At 34.1% G+C, this 18,912-nt stretch overlaps 1 protein-coding gene across 4 annotated transcripts in view; it reads left to right on the forward strand.

Annotated features, from left to right (window-relative positions):
• The window catches only part of LOC141393988 (centaurin-gamma-1A-like), a 92,785-nt gene extending 74,164 nt beyond the window's left edge, over positions 1-18,621 (forward strand). For all 4 annotated transcript variants that reach the window (XM_073967678.1, XM_073967677.1, XM_073967680.1 and 1 more), the window contains 7 exons: positions 13,056-13,332; positions 14,681-15,712; positions 15,856-16,335; positions 16,459-16,576; positions 16,654-16,872; positions 17,885-18,029; positions 18,106-18,621. In XM_073967678.1, coding sequence (XP_073823779.1) covers positions 13,056-13,332; positions 14,681-15,712; positions 15,856-16,335; positions 16,459-16,576; positions 16,654-16,872; positions 17,885-18,029; positions 18,106-18,594 — 2,760 coding nt within the window. In that variant the 3' untranslated portion in view covers positions 18,595-18,621. The remainder of the gene's footprint in view (positions 1-13,055; positions 13,333-14,680; positions 15,713-15,855; positions 16,336-16,458; positions 16,577-16,653; positions 16,873-17,884; positions 18,030-18,105) is intronic.
• The last annotated feature ends 291 nt before the right edge of the window (positions 18,622-18,912 follow it).

Consider the following 18,912-nt stretch of genomic DNA (forward strand, 5'->3'; position numbering starts at 1 on the left):
AATGCCAGCCATCAAACGTGCCAAGACAAGAAAATCAAAAAACACAAAACACACAGAACAGCTAAAAAGCTAAACAAAAACAAAGGCCATAATGAAAGCTAAACACCACACACATCGAGTGAGAGAAAACGGGCGTAAAACAGCATACCATGAACAAAGGGAAAGAAAAGACACAAAACTGTAACAAAAACGTGACATTTGAGGCAGAAAATTCAAATTGGTAGCAGGACAGAAAAAACAAGGGGGCCACAAAGGAAGCCAAGTCTAGTACGTGAAACTATGGAAATTTTGTTGAAACATTTTTGGGGGAGGCAAGGAGTGTGGGCTAATTTGGCCACGAATAGTTGCCAGTTAGTTTCAAGATAAGGATGGGATAGAAAAGAAGAAGAATTTTGTTTAAATGGCTGGCTGTTGGACTGGATGTGCATGCCTTAAGAGTGCTTAATGAAGCTATTTAAATATTTTTCAAGGAGGTTAATCAAGTTTTTGCTTTACTTGTTGCAGAGGTTATAAAACTTATATTCTTTATTGACCTAAATTCGCAATGTTGTTGGACTTTGAAGGGTATTTTCACACTTCTGCTGTTAACTTTTCGTAGAAAATAAGTTACATATTGAAACTATTTAAAGTAAATAAAGCCAAAGTGGCTAACATTGTGTGGATTTAGGTCAAATACCAACACAATCATGGCTAACTTTTCCCGACCACAAAACACCATACTCTCAACCACACACTCCTCGTAATCTCATGCCATCATCCATGGCGACTTTATGGCTACAAATCGTGATTTTTTGTGGGTGGTCGTTGGGTCTTGTGGTTGAGAAAAACTAAATCACATTGCAAAGATTTAAGACCATCTTGCCTTTAAGCCACAGGTAGCAAGGTAAATTGTGGAAATGGATATGGGGATAAGTAAAACTTTTTAATAAGCTTTTTTCAAAAGAAACAACTTGTGGGTCGTCGTCTTCCTCTTGTAACAACATAATACATAAAATGGACTTCTTAAGTAGTTGCCAGGATAATACATAACTAGGGATTTTGTAGAGTATTCAGCATGCCACAAAGAAAAGATGTACAACGATGGAATGAAATTTGAATTGCAAAGTTTTGCTTTCCTTTAATGTTTACTTTGAGCTAATAATCTTGTATAAATATTTTAAGGATTTATTTTTATCATTCCATACACCCCCACTCTTCCTTCGCTCCCTGGGTTTTGTGGCATCATTTTTATTACACTTTAAGTGCCTTGTTATGTGGTAAATTTCCAAAACAGATGAAGTCATAACAAAAGCATGTAATAAGCCAATGTTAAGTGCCTTGTTAATTGTTTGATGATAGAAGAAACATTTTCTTTTCTTGGTTTCTTTAAATGTTTAAGCGTTTTTATACAATTTCCAATATACAGCTAAATTAGTAGCCAAAGGGGTTATGGGGGAAGAGGGGAAAGGTTTAAACAAAATTTCAAAAGGCAAACACAAAGCCAAACAACTTTTAATTGGATTTATAAAAGAACAAACAATGAGGGTAGAGGTAAACGTTGATAAAAAGAAATGGAGGTGGGGAAATAGGGGAAAGGGTTAAAGAAAAATGTAAGCAATTTTCTTTTAACTCTTTAAAATTTAATTAAATTTGCTTACACAACCAATTTCTATAAAGGCAAGTGTTTTAAAGCTGACAATTAAATAACGAAAGTAATCCAAAATCTTTAATTAATTTATCACAATCAAAATGTACCAAAAGAAGTTGCGGAGAATTGTTTGGAAATATTTAAAAATTATTGTGAAAGTGGAAAATTAGTTAAACATTATATTGAGAAATTTTGAAAAATTCATTTCGTATTTTTTTTGTAATTTTAATAAATTTTAGCATAAAAATATTGACAATTTAAATGCACTAGATTTAAATCCACTATAATGTAAATGCGCTAAATGTTCCGCAAATGTTAAACCATTTTCTTAATTTTAGCATTATAGCGTATTTACATTAGAGCTTTTTGCTAGGTTAACCTTCTTTATTTGAATTTTTTTGAAGTCTCTATTTTATATATTGTTACTAAATCCAGTACAATGTAAACGTGTTATTAGAAGCTTCAATCACATTAAGCCGAAAACACATCCAACATTTAACTAAAGTTTTGCAACATTTCTCACAAAAGAATTCGAACTTTATTATATTACCAGAAGTAAATGTGTAAATGTAAATGCCCTTTATTCTACACACATTTGTTGCATAATGTAAATGTGGTATATGTTCAAGAAATTTTACGATTATAATTTTGAAACTCCGGTTTAATTTGCATTATGAGGACTTATTTGACTTATATGCAATGCAGTTGACAATTTAAATCCACTTGATTTACTAAATACAATACAATGTAATCGTACTGTTAGAAATAAACCTTGCTTTAAGTACATCCTTGACAACATATGATCAGTTATAGAACCTGCAAGAATCTACTATTTTCTACTACGATAACATTTTTTTCCTTTATGTTATCGAAAAAATAGTAAAAATTAGTAGATTCTTGCAGTACTGGAACAGACCAATAATAGTACGGTTACATTAGAGTTTTTTGCCGGGTTAACCCACTTCATGAGGATTTATTTGACGTTTGGGCTATGGAATTGACATTTGAAACCCAATCCCACTGGGTTATTCCGACAATTCAAAGGTTTGAGTAAAGTTTTGCATCATTTCTGGCAAAAGAATAAAGAACTGCCCAGTAAAGTTCAAACTTAGTTGCCTTATATATTTGTTCTTTTAGCAGTTCTCGGTACATAAGCGGCTGGCTTAAGGCCAAAACTCAATGGATTTATCTTGCTTGCGTCGCTTCACTTCTAATAAAAGAATAACTAACGTTTGTGACAAATTCGAACTAGGTTGCCCTTTTTCATTAATGCTTTTACAAGAGCAAAGTGAACAAGGCAAGCTTAAAGCTGATAACACATCCAACGTTTGAGTAAAGTTTTGTGTCGTTTCTGGTAGAAGAATACATGACAATGTGCTGCCAAGTTTAAATTTTTCTCTATTCTTCTACCAGAAATGACGCAAAGCTTTACTCAAACGTTCAATGTGTTTTCAGCTTACGTTATTTCTGTTAACGCCATGTTCACATCACAACTTTTTGCGGTTAACAGTACGTTTGGAATATGCTGGATTTAACAAATTCAAATACAAAAGCAATCTTAAACATCATTTACATTAGAGTTTTTTGTCGGGCTAACCTTCTTTATGATGATTTATTTGACGTATACATAATGAAATTTACATTTGAAACTCAGTGGATTTATTAAATCTGCTTATATGTAAACGGAGACTAAAAGGCAAAGGACAACTTAGTTCGAATTTGGCTGGGCCGTTCTTTATTCTTTGCCAGAAATGATTTAAACAACAGTGTCATACTGCTTATGTACCGAGCCCGAATAGGCCATTTAGATATGACATCATTAGCCGGATTTAGCGTTAATCGACCAGATTTCCCATACAAAAATAAATCATCGTATTGAGTGGATTTGTTTTAAATCCGGCATAAATCGTCGTATACAACTCTGTTTTTTGCAACATGTTGCTAGAAAATAAAACAAGTTGCAAGCTGGCACAAGAAACAAGGTAGATGTATCGGTGAATTGCTACAATGAAAATAATTTAAAATGTCAAAATTTGTAAACAAGGCGGAAAAATTAAATTTGTTTTGATGTACAAAGATGATTTTAATCAAACAAGACTAATATTTACGATGTCTAAGCAATAAAATAATTCTTCATTTGATCTTTAGTTAGCATTAGTAGCATAATGTGCTAAAATTTTCAATATTAAACAATAAATTTGTAATTTGGCGTATGTTTTTTGAGACGAATTCAATTTACAATAACTTCTTTTAACGTTTCAAATTCGATCAGATGGGCTGATGCATCTACCTTGGTAATTGTGCTATGAACAAAAATCAGCTGACTGTCATTTAAAACCTCCAAAATGTATATGTAAATGCAATGAGATTTGTACTGGATTTATTAAATCCAGTCGAGGATTGATGACTAGTCTAAATGAGCTAGTAAACTCTAAAGCAATTCACTGAAGAATGATAGCAAAAAAATGTCTTATCTTGTTGTATTTACATATGTCTTTTATTCCTTTGTCTTTTCTGCAACCTTTATTTGTAAACAAAAAACATTTGACCTTTTCAAGTACCACCTGCCTGAATACTCAAAATTTCATATTAATTTCAATATTTGTTTCTGCCTTACAAGCAGCAAACCTTTAGACAATTATCCTTTTGACTTTATTTGTTGAGAGCTTTTGGTGACCCCTTTTGTTTTGGTTTGAATTACACTTGGCTTTTTTGGCTTATGTCAAGCACTCACCCACGCTCACCCCTAGCAATTTCCTAGAGCTAACCTACAAAAAATTCCTGCACTCCAATTGAATTGAATTGATGTCAACCGCTAGGGTTTCCTTTGCCCAAAAGACACAAAAACTTAAACAGTTTTGAAATCTAAAGTCACAAAACAAACATAGAGTTCCGATGGGCTTGTAAACGAAAAGGGATTTATACTCTTTGCAAATATTGCAATATGTATTTTCTGGGTTTGAGTGGAACTCACTGCAATCCGCTTTGCCCATATTTGCATTGTTGTCAAACAGTTTACACAGAGAAAAATGGGTAAAACAAAAAATGAGACAGGCTTTTGTCCCATTCAAAACCTCCCCTGCAACCCTTATACAAAAATCTTACAAAGCCCCATGCCAGGATATGTTATTGTTGTTGTTTTTTTCTCCTCTTTAAGGGATGTTGCAATACCATAATCGTTAAAGTAAATTTTAAACATGCACAAGTAAGATTTTTGTGCAATTTTGCCAAATAAAGGAAGGGGGTACTGAAAGGTCTCAAACAATTTTTCAATTTTGGGATTTAAACGCAAACAATTAAAATGCAAATATAAAGCGTTTTTTGCAAACAGCGTTTTAAACAAAAGAAATCGAATTCAATCGATTGCAATATTCATTTAACATAGATTTCCCGTTAGTTCTACAAAGAAAATCTAAAACTCTTTTTATGTTATTAGGGGTTAATAGCGAAAGTATTGTGGGCTGTAACGTGCATGTCAATCTATGATGTACAGGCTATTGTGTAAAGGTTTGCAAAAAATTTTGCCATGCCCATTAATCCTTTTGTGTAATTTAATGTTTGCTAACCAACAAACCATAAAAAAACTGTCTAGGATTTAGCATTAGCGCGGCACGTGTTTCAAATGTAATAATGGGGTTTTTAATAACTAATCCGGGGGATTATACTTTTTAATTTTGAGTTATGTATTTACCTTTGTAAAACACATTTTAGCAAGGAAAGCCAGGATATTGTTGTATTAATCTTCTTAAACGGCTGATAGGGAATTACAACAATAAATAAAATGTAAAAAATAAAAAAGTAGTTTAAAAAATCTCCAAGTTCATCTCTTTTGCTTTTGTATTTCGTTGACTCCCCGCATAACAAGAATTTACCTCCTCTTTTTTGCAAGTTGCCAAGTTACCTTTGCAAATATCCCATATCCTGCAGTAGCAGCAGCTTAGTAACTAACCCTGATAAACCCATAAACGATTGTGTCACTTTAAATCACTTCTTATACTACACTGACACACAGAGAGAGAGACACACTCTCTCTGACTCAAGATTTACAATGCATAATGCATGCATTCATAGAGTATAAACTACCAGAAGAAAAAGCAGATAAATTGCAAAAGGACCTTCAGGCATAACTTGGCTAACAAATATTTCTAATGATAACATCTATTCATTTTGCAAGCAACAACAAAACATTGGTATTGCTAGAAGGAAAACAAAAACAAACCCAGCACCACCATGAGCAGCATGAAGAAACTGCGCAATGAATTTATCTTAAAAAAATAATCCTGCAGTTATTTTTGTTACTTAAACAACATACAGCATGGCACGCGTCCTTTAGGATTTCTACACACACATTGTAAAAACATGCACGTCTATTTTGTTTAACCCTCATGGAAGAAGTATTCCTGTGGCACAACCTTGATTTGTTACAAGTTTCCACAGAGATGATTATGTTTTATTTTGTGTACTTTTTGTTAGGAGGGCTACAAGATGTCAGTTGCAGTTCTTTTACTTCAACTCCACAATCCACCCCGTATATAACTTGAGTTAAACACCGCCACCATCACCCACTTTGGCTTTATGCCACATTTACTTAAGCGCATTTAACTGCATTCTTCTTCTTTTTTTGTTTTTTTTTTTTTTGAATTTCCATCTTTGCATAAGAGTTAACAACGTCACGTGCTCTTGAGACTCGTTGGCTTGGCACTTCAATAACATTTCACAAACATTTGCAATGGATTTTTAGCGCAAATTCACATAATATTTTTTGAAGAAAGAACTCTTGTGACAACTCCCCCACAGAAATCACAGGACACGCGTGTCATTATTTTCGCATTTTGTAAAAAAATATGTTTTCTTCTCAAATTCAGCTGCCACTAAGCAGACGACCACGGTAGATGGCAAGGATAACTTACCATGTCCTCTTAACCATTTCATACATCCAGTCACATTATGTATGTGTTGGCTTTGGTTTCCTTTTACTCTCAGCTCACAAATTCTCGCACACACACACATTCGTTCATGCATAAGGTGCTGTAAATCAAATAAAAATATTTCATATTTTTCATGGTAATTTACATTGAATTTTCCAGTTAGACTTTTGAGGAAGCAGACTATTTTACAAGCATGGGAAAATGTGCAATGTGCGGGTGTTTGTTTATTCCAAGCTTCAATTCATAGTACAGTTGTGTATACCATTAAAGCTTTACCTTTTTACATTTACAAGCAATTTAATACACAATGCATTCATGATTTATGTGAGAAATAATGGAACCAAATGCAAGTGGTACACGGGGAAAATAGAACTCTATATATTACACTCTAAAGTTATTAAAATAGAAACAACTCAATTAGAAGACCGGACCGAATGACTGTGGTTAGAAGAATCATAAATCATATCGTAGGGAACGCCTAAAAATATGCACTTAAATTTTATTTATTTATTTATTTCTTTATTTATTTATTTATTTATCTATTTATTTATTTATTTATTTATTTATTTATTTATTTATTTATTTATTTATTTATTTATTTATTTATTTATTTATTTATTTATTTATTTATTTATTTATTTATTTATTTATTTATTTATTTATTTATTTATTTATTTATTTATTTATTTATTTATTTATTTATTTATTTATTTATTTATTTATTTATTTATTTATTTATTTATTTATTTATTTATTTATTTATTTATTTATTTATTTATTTATATATTTATTTATTTATACACCTAAAAGTATCCCAAGAAATACTTTAAAATATATGAACCCCTTAAAGTATGCTTAAAAATTATTTAAAACATTACGAACACCTAAAAGTATGCACTAAAATACTTTGAAATATATGAACCCCTTAAAGTATGACCAAAAATTCTTTATAATAAATGATCCCCTTAAAAGTTTGCCCAGAAATGTTTACTGTATTTCCTAAATACGAGTATGTCAAACATGTAAAGCTTAACTGGTTTAATACTCTGTAGTGTAGAACATTTCCGCTCGAGCTCGTCAATTGAGGGAAGCGTCCCACCTGATGGATCATCAATTATAATTGTGGAATAATCTTTGATACTCACCCTTACCGCTTCTGGTAAATAGTCCGAAACCCTGCATTAAAAAAAAGGTTTAAATAATCAAAAAAAAGTTTAAATAATCTTCAGCTCCCAAAAATATACACCAATATCCTTAAGTTCTTCATAAAATTACCCACCAATATCCTTAATTTTTTCCATAAAATTCCCCACAAAAATGTTTCCTTATGGCATTCTAACAAGCCGAACAATTTCCTTAAGTGTATCCTGCCATGCCTATAGAACAAATTGCCTATTAAATAGTAATAACATTTTAAACAATGGAAAGGGGGGAGCGTTTGATGAGAGTTTTTCAAAACTTAACCACTGTGAAAGTTATTTATTCTCTCTTCTTCTCAAAAGAGAACTCTTTATAGTCCTTAAAGTAGAAAACTCTCAATTTGCTATTTCTTAAAGTCAACAACAAAAGAAACTCTCTTCAAAGTTTTTCCTCACTTGCCACCCCTCCTATCCTCTATCGCCCCTTTATAAAGACAAATACAAGAAATCATTGTATATTTTACTACTACATGATAAACTGACAATTATAGCATACTTTTAGGCTAAGTGATAATAGGTGGGTTTTTTGTATAATTTTCTTAAAAACAAAGTTTTTGGAGATTTAAACGAAAACTTATTTCGTCATAGTAGATCAAATAGCTTGCATTCTAACCCTTAAAGAGAGGTTAAATAATAAGTGATGTGATTAGGCCCAAACATTTCGTTTAAATCATCACTACAAGTGCTTCATCCAAATTCACGTTGGGCGCCAAATTATTGAAATGAATCGTTTAATTAAACAAATGCTTTGTATTAACCTAATATATCGCTTTTTCATCTATAAAAGTTCAAACTAGATGCTTAAAATCAACCTTTACAGCACAAGATAAATTAGTTTCTTCCAAAACCCACGTTGGACGCCAAACATATAAAGGAGATCCAGTGAAAAATTCAAACGAAAGCTTTCTTTTCCCTCTTATAGACCAATAATGTTTTTTAAGCTGGAAATATTATCGTTAATGAGTTGCAAATGTTTCTGCCAACCGCACGTTGGGCGCCAATTACTTTAAATGAATCAAACATCGGAAAATAACCTTCTTTCATCTTTAAAAGCCCTAATTAGTTAATTTCCTTACCCTTAAAAATAATTATTTTAATCACACCTTAAATGTTTTCTTGAAACCCCGCGTTGGGCGCCAGACACATAAAGTAGATCTCTTAAACAATTCTAACTATGCTTCATTTTGTTTTTTTTTATCTACCAAGTATGGAAATTTTAAGCCCTCATTTAGTCGTTACTGTTATGTTGCAAGCATTTCTTCCTACCTCACTTTGGGCCAAATTATTTAAATTCGTAGGATAATATTTATAAGATACAATTTTCATCTTTAGAAGACCAAACAAGCCGGTTTTTTTAATCTTAAAAGTGTTGTCTGAAAACCCACGTTGGGCGCCAAACTCAAAAGAAATCCTTTAAACAGTTGCAGCTATGCTTCCTTTTGTCTTTTATAAAAGTTTTGAATGATAAAGATTGTCGTTGAAGTGTTGCAAGTTTTTCACTTTACGTTGGGCGCCAAATTCTACAAAGGAATCCAATAAAATTAAAAAAAAAATCCTAACCTAAAATAGTTACTTGTCATCCCACGTTGGGCGCCAGACTCATAATGGAGACCCAGTAAAAGAATTGAAGCTATACTTAAAAAAACCAAACAAGCCGATTTATTTAGTCTTAAAAAATTATCCTTTATATCACTTAAAGGTGTTATCTAAAACCCCGCGTTGGGCGCCAAACTCGAAAGAAATCCTTTAAACAGTTGCAGCTATGCTTCCTTTTGTCTTCTATAGATGTTTTTAATGATAAAAAATTTCGTTGCAGTGTTGCAAGTTTTTGTCACTTTACGCTGGGCGCCAAATTCTACAAATGGATCTAATAAAATTAAAAAAAATCCACACCTAAAATAGTTTCTTGCCATCCCACGTTGGGCGCCAGACTCAAAATGGAGACCCAGTAAAAGAATTTATGCTATGATTCGTTTTGCTTTTTATAGACCAATGATGGACTTTTTACATCTTAGATAAGTTTGTAAATGTCTTGCAATTGTTCAAGGCTCACATTGGTCGCCAATTCTAAAATTCTGCAAAAATGTTTTTTTTTCATGTTTAAAAGCCTAAACTACCTAAATTTCTACCCTTAAAAGATTATTGACATTCTATTTAGTTATAAAATTGTCCTTGGAAATTCCACATTGGGCGCCAAACTCAAATCCTGTCAAATGTTTAAACTATGCTACGTTTTGTCTTCTCTACAGTAAAAGTGGCCTTTTTGCCGTAAAGATTATCGTTAAAGCGTTGAAAGTGTCTCATCCAACCCCACATTGGGCGCCAAATTCTTGAAATTAATTAGATTAACATCTAGATACATGATTTTCCAGTCCAAAATAAGTGAATTTCGTAATCTTCAAACTTCTATCACTCTTAAAATAGTTTTCTCTGCAACACACATTGGGCGCCAAATTCTTTATAGTTTTCTTTTCTGCAGCACACATTGGGCGCCAAATTCTTTGTAGTTTTTTCCGTAGCACTCATTGGGCGCCAAATTCTTTATAGTTTTTTTCCGCAGAACACACTGCGCGCCAAATTCTTTAAATTACCATTGCGTCTACAAGTTGACCGCCAAAACAGCTCAACCTATGCATCTAATAGTTGTGATAAAAATAATAAGCCATGAACTAATCCTCCAATAATTCAAATTTATCACTTCATTCGGGCTCATCAATAAAAATATCATCCTCATGTTGGGCGCCAACAAAAAGCTCAATCCTATTTTCTTCAAGACGCATGCCAGAAGTTTTTATCTGAAAAGAATTGACTCTATTTAAAAATATTATCTTTAATATATTATCATTTCTTACATCTCCCCATTTGGGCGCCAAAACAGCTCATCCTGTAAATCTTAATATTTCAAGACACAATGAACTGATCTTCTAATAATTTAAGTAATTTAATTGGTTCCGATTATGTTTCTTCTGGAACATTTTGAGAAATTTCTGGAAATTGTATATTTTGAGCAAAAAAAAAACATCCCTATTATTTTATATTGCTGTATTGCCCATAAAATAAAAGCATACATTTAGGCTTTGCTGCAAAGAAAAAAACATTGTAACATTGAATAACTTTTCTTCAGAGCCAAGAGCAAGCCGCCAAGGCAAAGTTGGCATAACCATAAAGCCACCAAAACACAAACAAACACATACACAAATCCACATGAAAATTGTGGTATATTCCAATGACGATTTGAGTGAGACACCGCCGCCACTCAGGCGACATAGTCACAATAAAAACACATTCATTCAGCCATCCATCCAACCAAAGTTTTATTAAATACAAAACCCATCAGCGACGTTGTCGTCTTCCTGCTTCATTCTTTTGTTTGATTGAAAATGTCATGTTTTGGGGGAGAGAGTGTTTGGTGTTTGTGTGTTCGTTCACAGAGAATTGTTTACATGGTTCTATTGATGATAAGTCCTGTTCATCCTTCTTCGAATGAGAGAATAAGTGCTGTTTTACATTTAAGCGATTTGTCTTACGATTTTTTGTCTCCTCTTTGCTCATCTTCGTAAATTTCACACACAGGGTTGCATTTTTTTGTAATATGGTACCAAGTGTACATTTTGTTAAAAATACTTAATGTAAAAAGAAGGTATTTTATAAAAATATGTTATACAAATTTTAAAATGCTTATAACAAATAATCATTTTATGCTTTAAATGATTTTTTATGCACAAAATTCATTGCAAAACTAAATTTTGTTTCAATTTCTCTTACTATGTTTTGCAACTCTGCCTAACAAGAATAACCACCACAAAGAGGAGACAAAAAATCGTAAGACAAATCGCTTAAATGTAAAACAGCACTAAGTGATTTTTATTTTTTTTTCTTTTGCTTTATTACTTATATGCCGCCATGGAATACAAACAAACATAGCTTGGGATTTTTCACAGACTAACACTTGGTGTGTATGTGAAAATATGCTCTCATCTTGCACACACTTTGACACTCTCTTTCTCCTTCTACGGTGTGTTCCCATATTGTGGCCCAACCACCCACTGTGTTATGCTCCCAACATATTTTCATTTGTTTTTTCTTCTTCTATTTGGTTATCCTGTAGGAAAGCCCGGCTGGCTGTGTTTTAACTTCATGGGGGTCTCTTTGCCGATTACCCATACAGTTTAACGAGAGCCATCAATCGAGTGAGTTGTGTTTTTGCCTGGTTTCACGCGGAAGTTTTGTGTGTTGTTTTTCCATTACCAAAAGCAATAAAGAGAAAAAAGTTGTAAAGAAATTTATCAAGGCCTTATTAGATTCTAAAACAAATTGTGGTTGTATTTAAAAAAAATATTAAAAATTTCATTATAAGCAAGGTAAAATTATTAAATATTCATTTTTCCCCCACTTCCCTGTGCATTGGGATGGCTGGCTTTTCAACCACCCCTTTTGCATTACCTTACCTATTGTACAAACCTGCGCAGTATGCAACAATTTACAGGATAACCAAATAATAAATCAAATGGGGAGTTATGCTTAAATTGCTCTCCGAAAAAAAAAACAACAGCAAAAAACGGAAGAGGAAAAGAATTCCCTTTTATGTCATCATCATATTTATTAGTATTGGTAAATATTGCTTCTTAAAACAAACTAAAGTTCATTATCCTTTTAGCAATTTTATGCTTAAATAAACTCGAATGGTCAAGCCAAAACTCTATCCCCCTAAAGCATTCTTTATTGCTTCACTGTCTTGGGGGGTTACGGACTGCCGGCCGTCACAGCCATTAAACTTCCGGTATATTGTTGTTAATTGAAATCAAATTCTCCATTACCATTTCCTGAGGTGGCAACGAAATCTATTGATTTTTTCCATGGTTTTTAAATTTTAAACTTAAAATACCAGCCGACTCCTATTGTGTTTGTGTGTCCTGTATTAAATTTAAGCTTCATACTTTCCATTACCACATAGCCTTTTCATCAAAAGAAGTGATGAAAAGAAGAAAAAAACAAACAAAAAGAACCAAAACGCCCCTTAAAACAAACACCTTGACTTTCTTGCTTACCTTTTGTTCCTTCACACAAAGTCCTTGTTTCGTTTCAGTCATTAAACACAAAAACCTTAACCTTAAGTCAAGTTTAAAGCAGCGTGCACACAAAGCAATTATACAAAGTCAAGGATTTGCCGGGGCCACACAAAAGCCTACTCTTTTTTCTTTATATTCCTTCAAAATAAATAACTCATTATTCTTTCTTTTTAATATACACATTTCTTCTTAAGGTAACTTCATCATTATATCCTTTTTTCTTTCATTACAGTTTGCTGCCTGGGTTGATGCTGTCATCTTCGTTTTTAGTTTAGAAAACGAATCAAGTTTTAATACAGTCTACAATTATTATACCAAAATGGCACATTTTCGTAATGGCCAAGAGATTCCCATGATCTTGGTGGGTACTCAGGATGCAATTAGCGAGCGTAATCCCCGTGTCATAGACGATACCAGAGCCCGCAAATTGGCCAATGATTTGAAACGTTGTTCATATTATGAGACATGTGCCACATATGGTTTGAATGTGGAGAGAGTTTTTCAAGATGGTAAGTTTAAAAAATAAAAAAACAAAATTAAAATTGCCCCACGTTGGGCGCCAAATTCATTTAAGTAATGATTACATATTACATTAAAGGTCTGCTGTTCTTCGCCAAATTTTAAAGTGCAATCTAACAAAAATCCAAGGCATGTTTTCATTCTCCTTAAGAAATCAAATTATTTGAGCTGAAATTAAGTTACAGACTTCATTCATTATCAAGCCCCATGTTGGGCGCCAAATTTTAAAGTGCAACCAAACAAAAATTCAAAGTATGCGTTCATTCCCCTTCAAAAATCAATTTACTGACTTCATAGCCCTGTTAGATAAACTTGTCATAGCTGCAAACAAATACACTATTAAGGACACACGTTGGGCGCCATTATCCTAAAATATAAGAACAATAAAAACTAAGGATATATTTTGTAACTTCAACATATTAATTTTTATCTTTGAAATGCCACGAAACTAATTTCTGATATTCAAAATTTATCAATTCACATTTAAAAAATTTCATTCTGCCCCTCGTTGGGCTCCAACATCTACATCAAAAAGCTCAAAAGTTTGCATTTTTCTTCTTCAAAAGTCGTATGGCTTAATATATTCGACTTAAAAATCATCATTCCAAGATTTACAGCTAAAATAGATTCTTTGAACTTCACGTTGGGCGCCAAATTCCCACAATTTAGCACTTAAAGACCCCATGCTTACATTTTTTCAACTTTCAAAGGCCTATAGCTTAATATCTTCGACTTAAACAACTTCATTCCAAGATTTACAGCTAAAATAGTTTCTTGCACTTCGCGTTGGGCGCCAAATTCCCATAATTTAGCACTTAAAGATCCCATGCTTACTTTTTTGATGTTTAAAAAGACTAAATTTTGAACATTTTATTCTACTTAAAGGCGAGTTTTTTCTTCCTTCCTTCATTCTACCCCCCGTTGGGCGCCATTATCTTAATTTTAATCACTTACAGTTAGTCTTCTAAAGACCTGTAGCTTAATATCTTTGACTTAAAAATATTCATTCGATATTTAAACCGAATATTGTTTCTTTCAAATTCAGGTTGGGCGCCAAATTCTCATAAGTTAGAGCTAAAGATCCCATGCTTACTTTTTTTCAACTTTCAAGGGACTTGGACTAAATTTTGAACATGTAACTCTTTTTAATATACATAAAACATGTTTCTTCCAAATAATTAACACTTAAATTTTTATGCTACCCCTCGTTGGGCGCCAATATCTTAAGATTAATCGCTAATTGTCCTACCTTGGGCGCCAATTTCGTTAACAAAAAATTATATTTTTTAAATTCCTTACAAAAATATTAATTTCCCCTCTTTCTTTTCATTCTTACAGCTTGTCAAAAAATCCTCTCACAACGTTTGCCCCTACCCGCTTCAGTTGTTACCTCAAGACCAACCACACCTCAAGGCGCCAGCACTCGTTTGGGTATTGCATCCTATCATCACAATGCTGCTGCTGCTGCGGCAGCCAGCAGTAATGGTAGCAGCAACAACAGCAGCAGTGCCAATGCCAATGGTTTTTCCTCCAATTCAAATTCATCAGCTAGTTCAATGCAAAGTGGTGGTGGAGCCGCAGGTGCAACCGTTGCTGGTAATCTAACCTTACCACATCGTCACCATGTTCTCTCCAGTTCAACACATCACATACCGATGCGTATGAGTGCCGATTTTGTACATAGTGAACAGCAACAACATAGTTTACCACCCAGCGGACAAACGGCCCAAAAGCTATGGCAACAACAAAATCAACAACAGCAACAGGACTCACAACATGTCCAGCTAAGATCTCATCATAATCGTGATAGGGAATATGCTTTAACAAATGAAAATAACAATATTACCAAATACAATCCCCATGGCGTAGCAGGAGAACGTGTCGGCGTTCGTGACTCAGCACCGGCCGCTGAACAATTGGCCCCCCTCTCATTGGTGCCTTTAAGAGAGAAAGACTCTAATATGGGTGTAGGCGGCAAAGATTTACCCACACCCACCTCAACGCCTACGGCCAGTCGTAAGTCGCGCAGAAGATCAAATCTCTTCATACCCTCCTCATCGAAAAAAGGTGAGAAGGATATGAAAAATGGTGAGCTGGGTAGTGGCCGTTCCATACCCATTAAACAGGGTTATTTGTATAAGCGTTCTAGCAAGTCATTGAATAAGGAATGGAAAAAGAAATATGTAACATTGTGTGATGATGGTCGTTTGACATATCATCCTTCGCTGCATGATTATATGGATGATGTCCATGGCAAGGAGATACCATTGCAATATGTTACCGTCAAGGTGCCGGGTCAGAAGCCACGAGGATCGAAATCGATTATAACAAATAGTGCTTTGACCACATCTATGCTCTCCACGAATAATGGTAAGTAGGAGGAATATTACTCTCTCTCCCTTAATCTCGCGAAATACTTTCGTTCGATTTGAATATTTTCTGACGAACGAAAGAATTTCATTACTGCTTTAATGATTTTATTTTAATTTAATATTTTCCTTCTTGTCTTCCAGTTTTCGAACCCCTCAAGGAGTCAGCAGTCAAATCCAACTCATCCCAACAAACCAGTGGTGATGAAGGCATAGCCATGTCCAATTCAAATTCTCAAACTTTCTTAGCTGTACCGGGAGAGAATTCACAACGTGAACTATTAGCTGTAAATGCCTCCAATAAATTGGAAGCTCAAACACCAAATGTAAAGAAACGTCATAGACGTATGAAGAGCAGTAGCGTCAAGTCCAATGAAGTTGATGACTCTGATGGCTATGAATTTTATATTGTTTCATTGGACTCGAAACAATGGCATTTCGAGGCAGCCAACTCGGAAGAACGTGATGAATGGGTTGCCGCCATTGAACAAGAGATATTCAAGAGTTTGCAAACTATAGAAAGTACCAAATTGAAACCGGCCACCACCAGTGAATTGGCATCTATGGTAACGATACGTACCAGGGTACCGGGTAATGGTTATTGCGTTGACTGTGATGCACCAAGTGAGTTTAATGTTCGGTTACTTTTTTTAATTTTCTTGATTTCCCTTTTTGAGTTCCATGTTTTGTGGATCATTTGCTTGAACATTTTTTTCTAACTTTGTTTCTTTTTGGTTTTGTTTGCAGATCCTGAATGGGCCAGCTTAAATTTGGGTGTCTTAATGTGCATCGAATGTTCGGGTGTCCATCGTAATTTGGGTTCTCACATTTCCAAAGTTCGTTCATTGGGTTTGGATGATTGGCCGTAAGTATTTGAAAATGAACTTCTTTCTCCTTAGAAAATTGTGTTATTAATTCCGCATTTTCCTTTGTTTATTTTAGTGCCGGCCACTTAAGTGTCATGCTGGCCATCGGCAATAGCTTGGCTAATTCCGTTTGGGAAGCAAATACACGCCAAAGAACCAAACCCAAACCAAATACATCACGTGAAGAAAAAGAAGCCTGGATTAGAAGTAAATATGAGGCAAAGGAATTTTTACCGCAACCAAATACAAATACCAATGCAACACCGGGTCAACAATTAATTGAAGCTGTGATTAGGTAAGCAGACATAACCTAACAAAACCCACGGCAGCGGGTTCTTTCGTACCGGATTGACCCGGAACATCATAGTGTTTCGGCCAGCGGCTGCAAACTCAACAACAACAACAAAATAATTGTAAATAATAAAAAAAGAAATGACCTTCGGAAAGGTCTTAAAAAATTCAGGTTTTTGCTTGACAAGTCCATTGGAATGCTATCAAAAAATCCAGGTTTTTGCTTGACAAGTCCATTGGAATGCTATCAAAAAATCCAGGTTTTTGCTTGACAAGTCCATTGGAATGCTATCAAAAAATCCACGTTTAGTGGTCTACAAGTTAATGAGAAGTTTCTTTAAAAAATCCACGTTTAATAGTCTGTTAGTCTATCAGAAAATTGTTTTAAAAAATCCACGTTTAATAGTCTGTCAGTCTATCAGAAAATTGTTTTAAAAAATCCACGTTTAGTGGTCTGTTAGTCTATCAGAAAATTGTTTTAAAAATCCACGTTTAGTCGTCTGCTAGTCTATCTAAAAAGTCTTTTAAAAAATCCACGTATCAGAAAATTCTCTTTAAAAATCCACGTTTAGTGCTCTATTAGTCTATCAGAAAATTCCACGTTTAATGGTCTGTTAGTCTATCAGAAAATTCTTTTAAAAAATCCACGTTTAGCGGTCTGTTAGTCTATCAGAAAATTCTTTTAAAAAATCCACGTTTAGCGGTCTGCTAGTCTACCAGAAAATTATTTTAAAAAATCCACGTTTAGCGGTCTGTTAGTCTATCAGAAAATTCTTTTAAAAAATCCACGTTTAGTGGTCTGTTAGTCTATCAGAAAATTCTTTTAAAAAATCCACGTTTAGTGGTCTGTTAGTCTATCAAAAAATTCTTTTAAAAAATCCACGTTTAGTGGTCTGTTAGTCTATCTGAAAATTCTTTTAAAAAATCCACGTTTAGTGGTCTGTTAGTCTATCAGAAATTTCTTTTAAAAAATCCACGTTTGGTACTAATGTAATTTATTTCCTTTTTCCTTCTAGATCCGATATGAAATCAATTGTTTTAATATTGGCCAATTCGACACCCGAGGTAACCAATGCCAATGTAAGTCCTAGAGATGTTAGGACACCTTTACTATTGGCTTGTGCTATTGGAAATTTGGCAATTGCTCAACTTTTGATATGGGTAAGTTAAAAATAAACAAAATTTCCTCAAAATGAAAACTAAATTTCTCTTTTCCTCTCTGTTTTGTTCATTGCAGAATGGTGCCAATATCAAACATACCGATCATGAGGGTAGAACCTGTTTGGCATATGCCAGGGCAGCCCAATCCTTGGCCACAGCCAAATCGTTGAAGGCTGCAGCTGCTGCTGCCGCCGCCGCTGCTGCTGCTAACTCGGCCAGCAATAACTCCTCAAGTTTGGCCAGCAATACATCATCATCGTCCTCATCGATATCACAAAGCACCTCCAACAATACCAATTCCACATCTATGGCCTCTTCAACAAACACCAATAACATGACTGGCAGCAGCAGTAATCAATCTCAGCAAAACTCGACAACAACTGCAGCAAATAATGGCGGCATACCAGCACCCCATTACAGTGTGGAAGAAACAACCGCCTTGGTTGAACTTTTAACTGGTTTGGGTTGTCCCGAATCGGCACCTTTGACCGCAAGTGGCACCTTGCCACGACGAAGAGACACATTGGGTACACCCTATGAGAAAACTGTATCAGGTGTTATATAAATATAAAAACAGCAAACAGAAAAGAAATATATATAGAAATTAAAATATTAGGCTTTAGGTTTTATATAGGAACAACTTCTAATGGCCATTTTCTGAAAGTACATATTGAGACTACAAAAACCCTAATTGGGTTTTGTGTTCTTAGATCGGGTTTAGATTTTATGGCCTCATCTATACCGACCTAAAATGAGTCTTTTTTCCAGTGATCGGACCTTTATCTCCGAAACTAATAAGAAATTTGCTTTGCAGTCTTCAGCAATATTGTAGCCCTTAAGTATTAGTACTTATGTGTCAAACAGATGAACCAGGAAAAGCTGC

This window comes from Musca autumnalis, unplaced genomic scaffold (assembly GCF_047663935.1).
Source record: "Musca autumnalis isolate F117 unplaced genomic scaffold, ASM4766393v1 scaffold_2, whole genome shotgun sequence".
NCBI lineage: Eukaryota > Metazoa > Arthropoda > Insecta > Diptera > Muscidae > Musca > Musca autumnalis.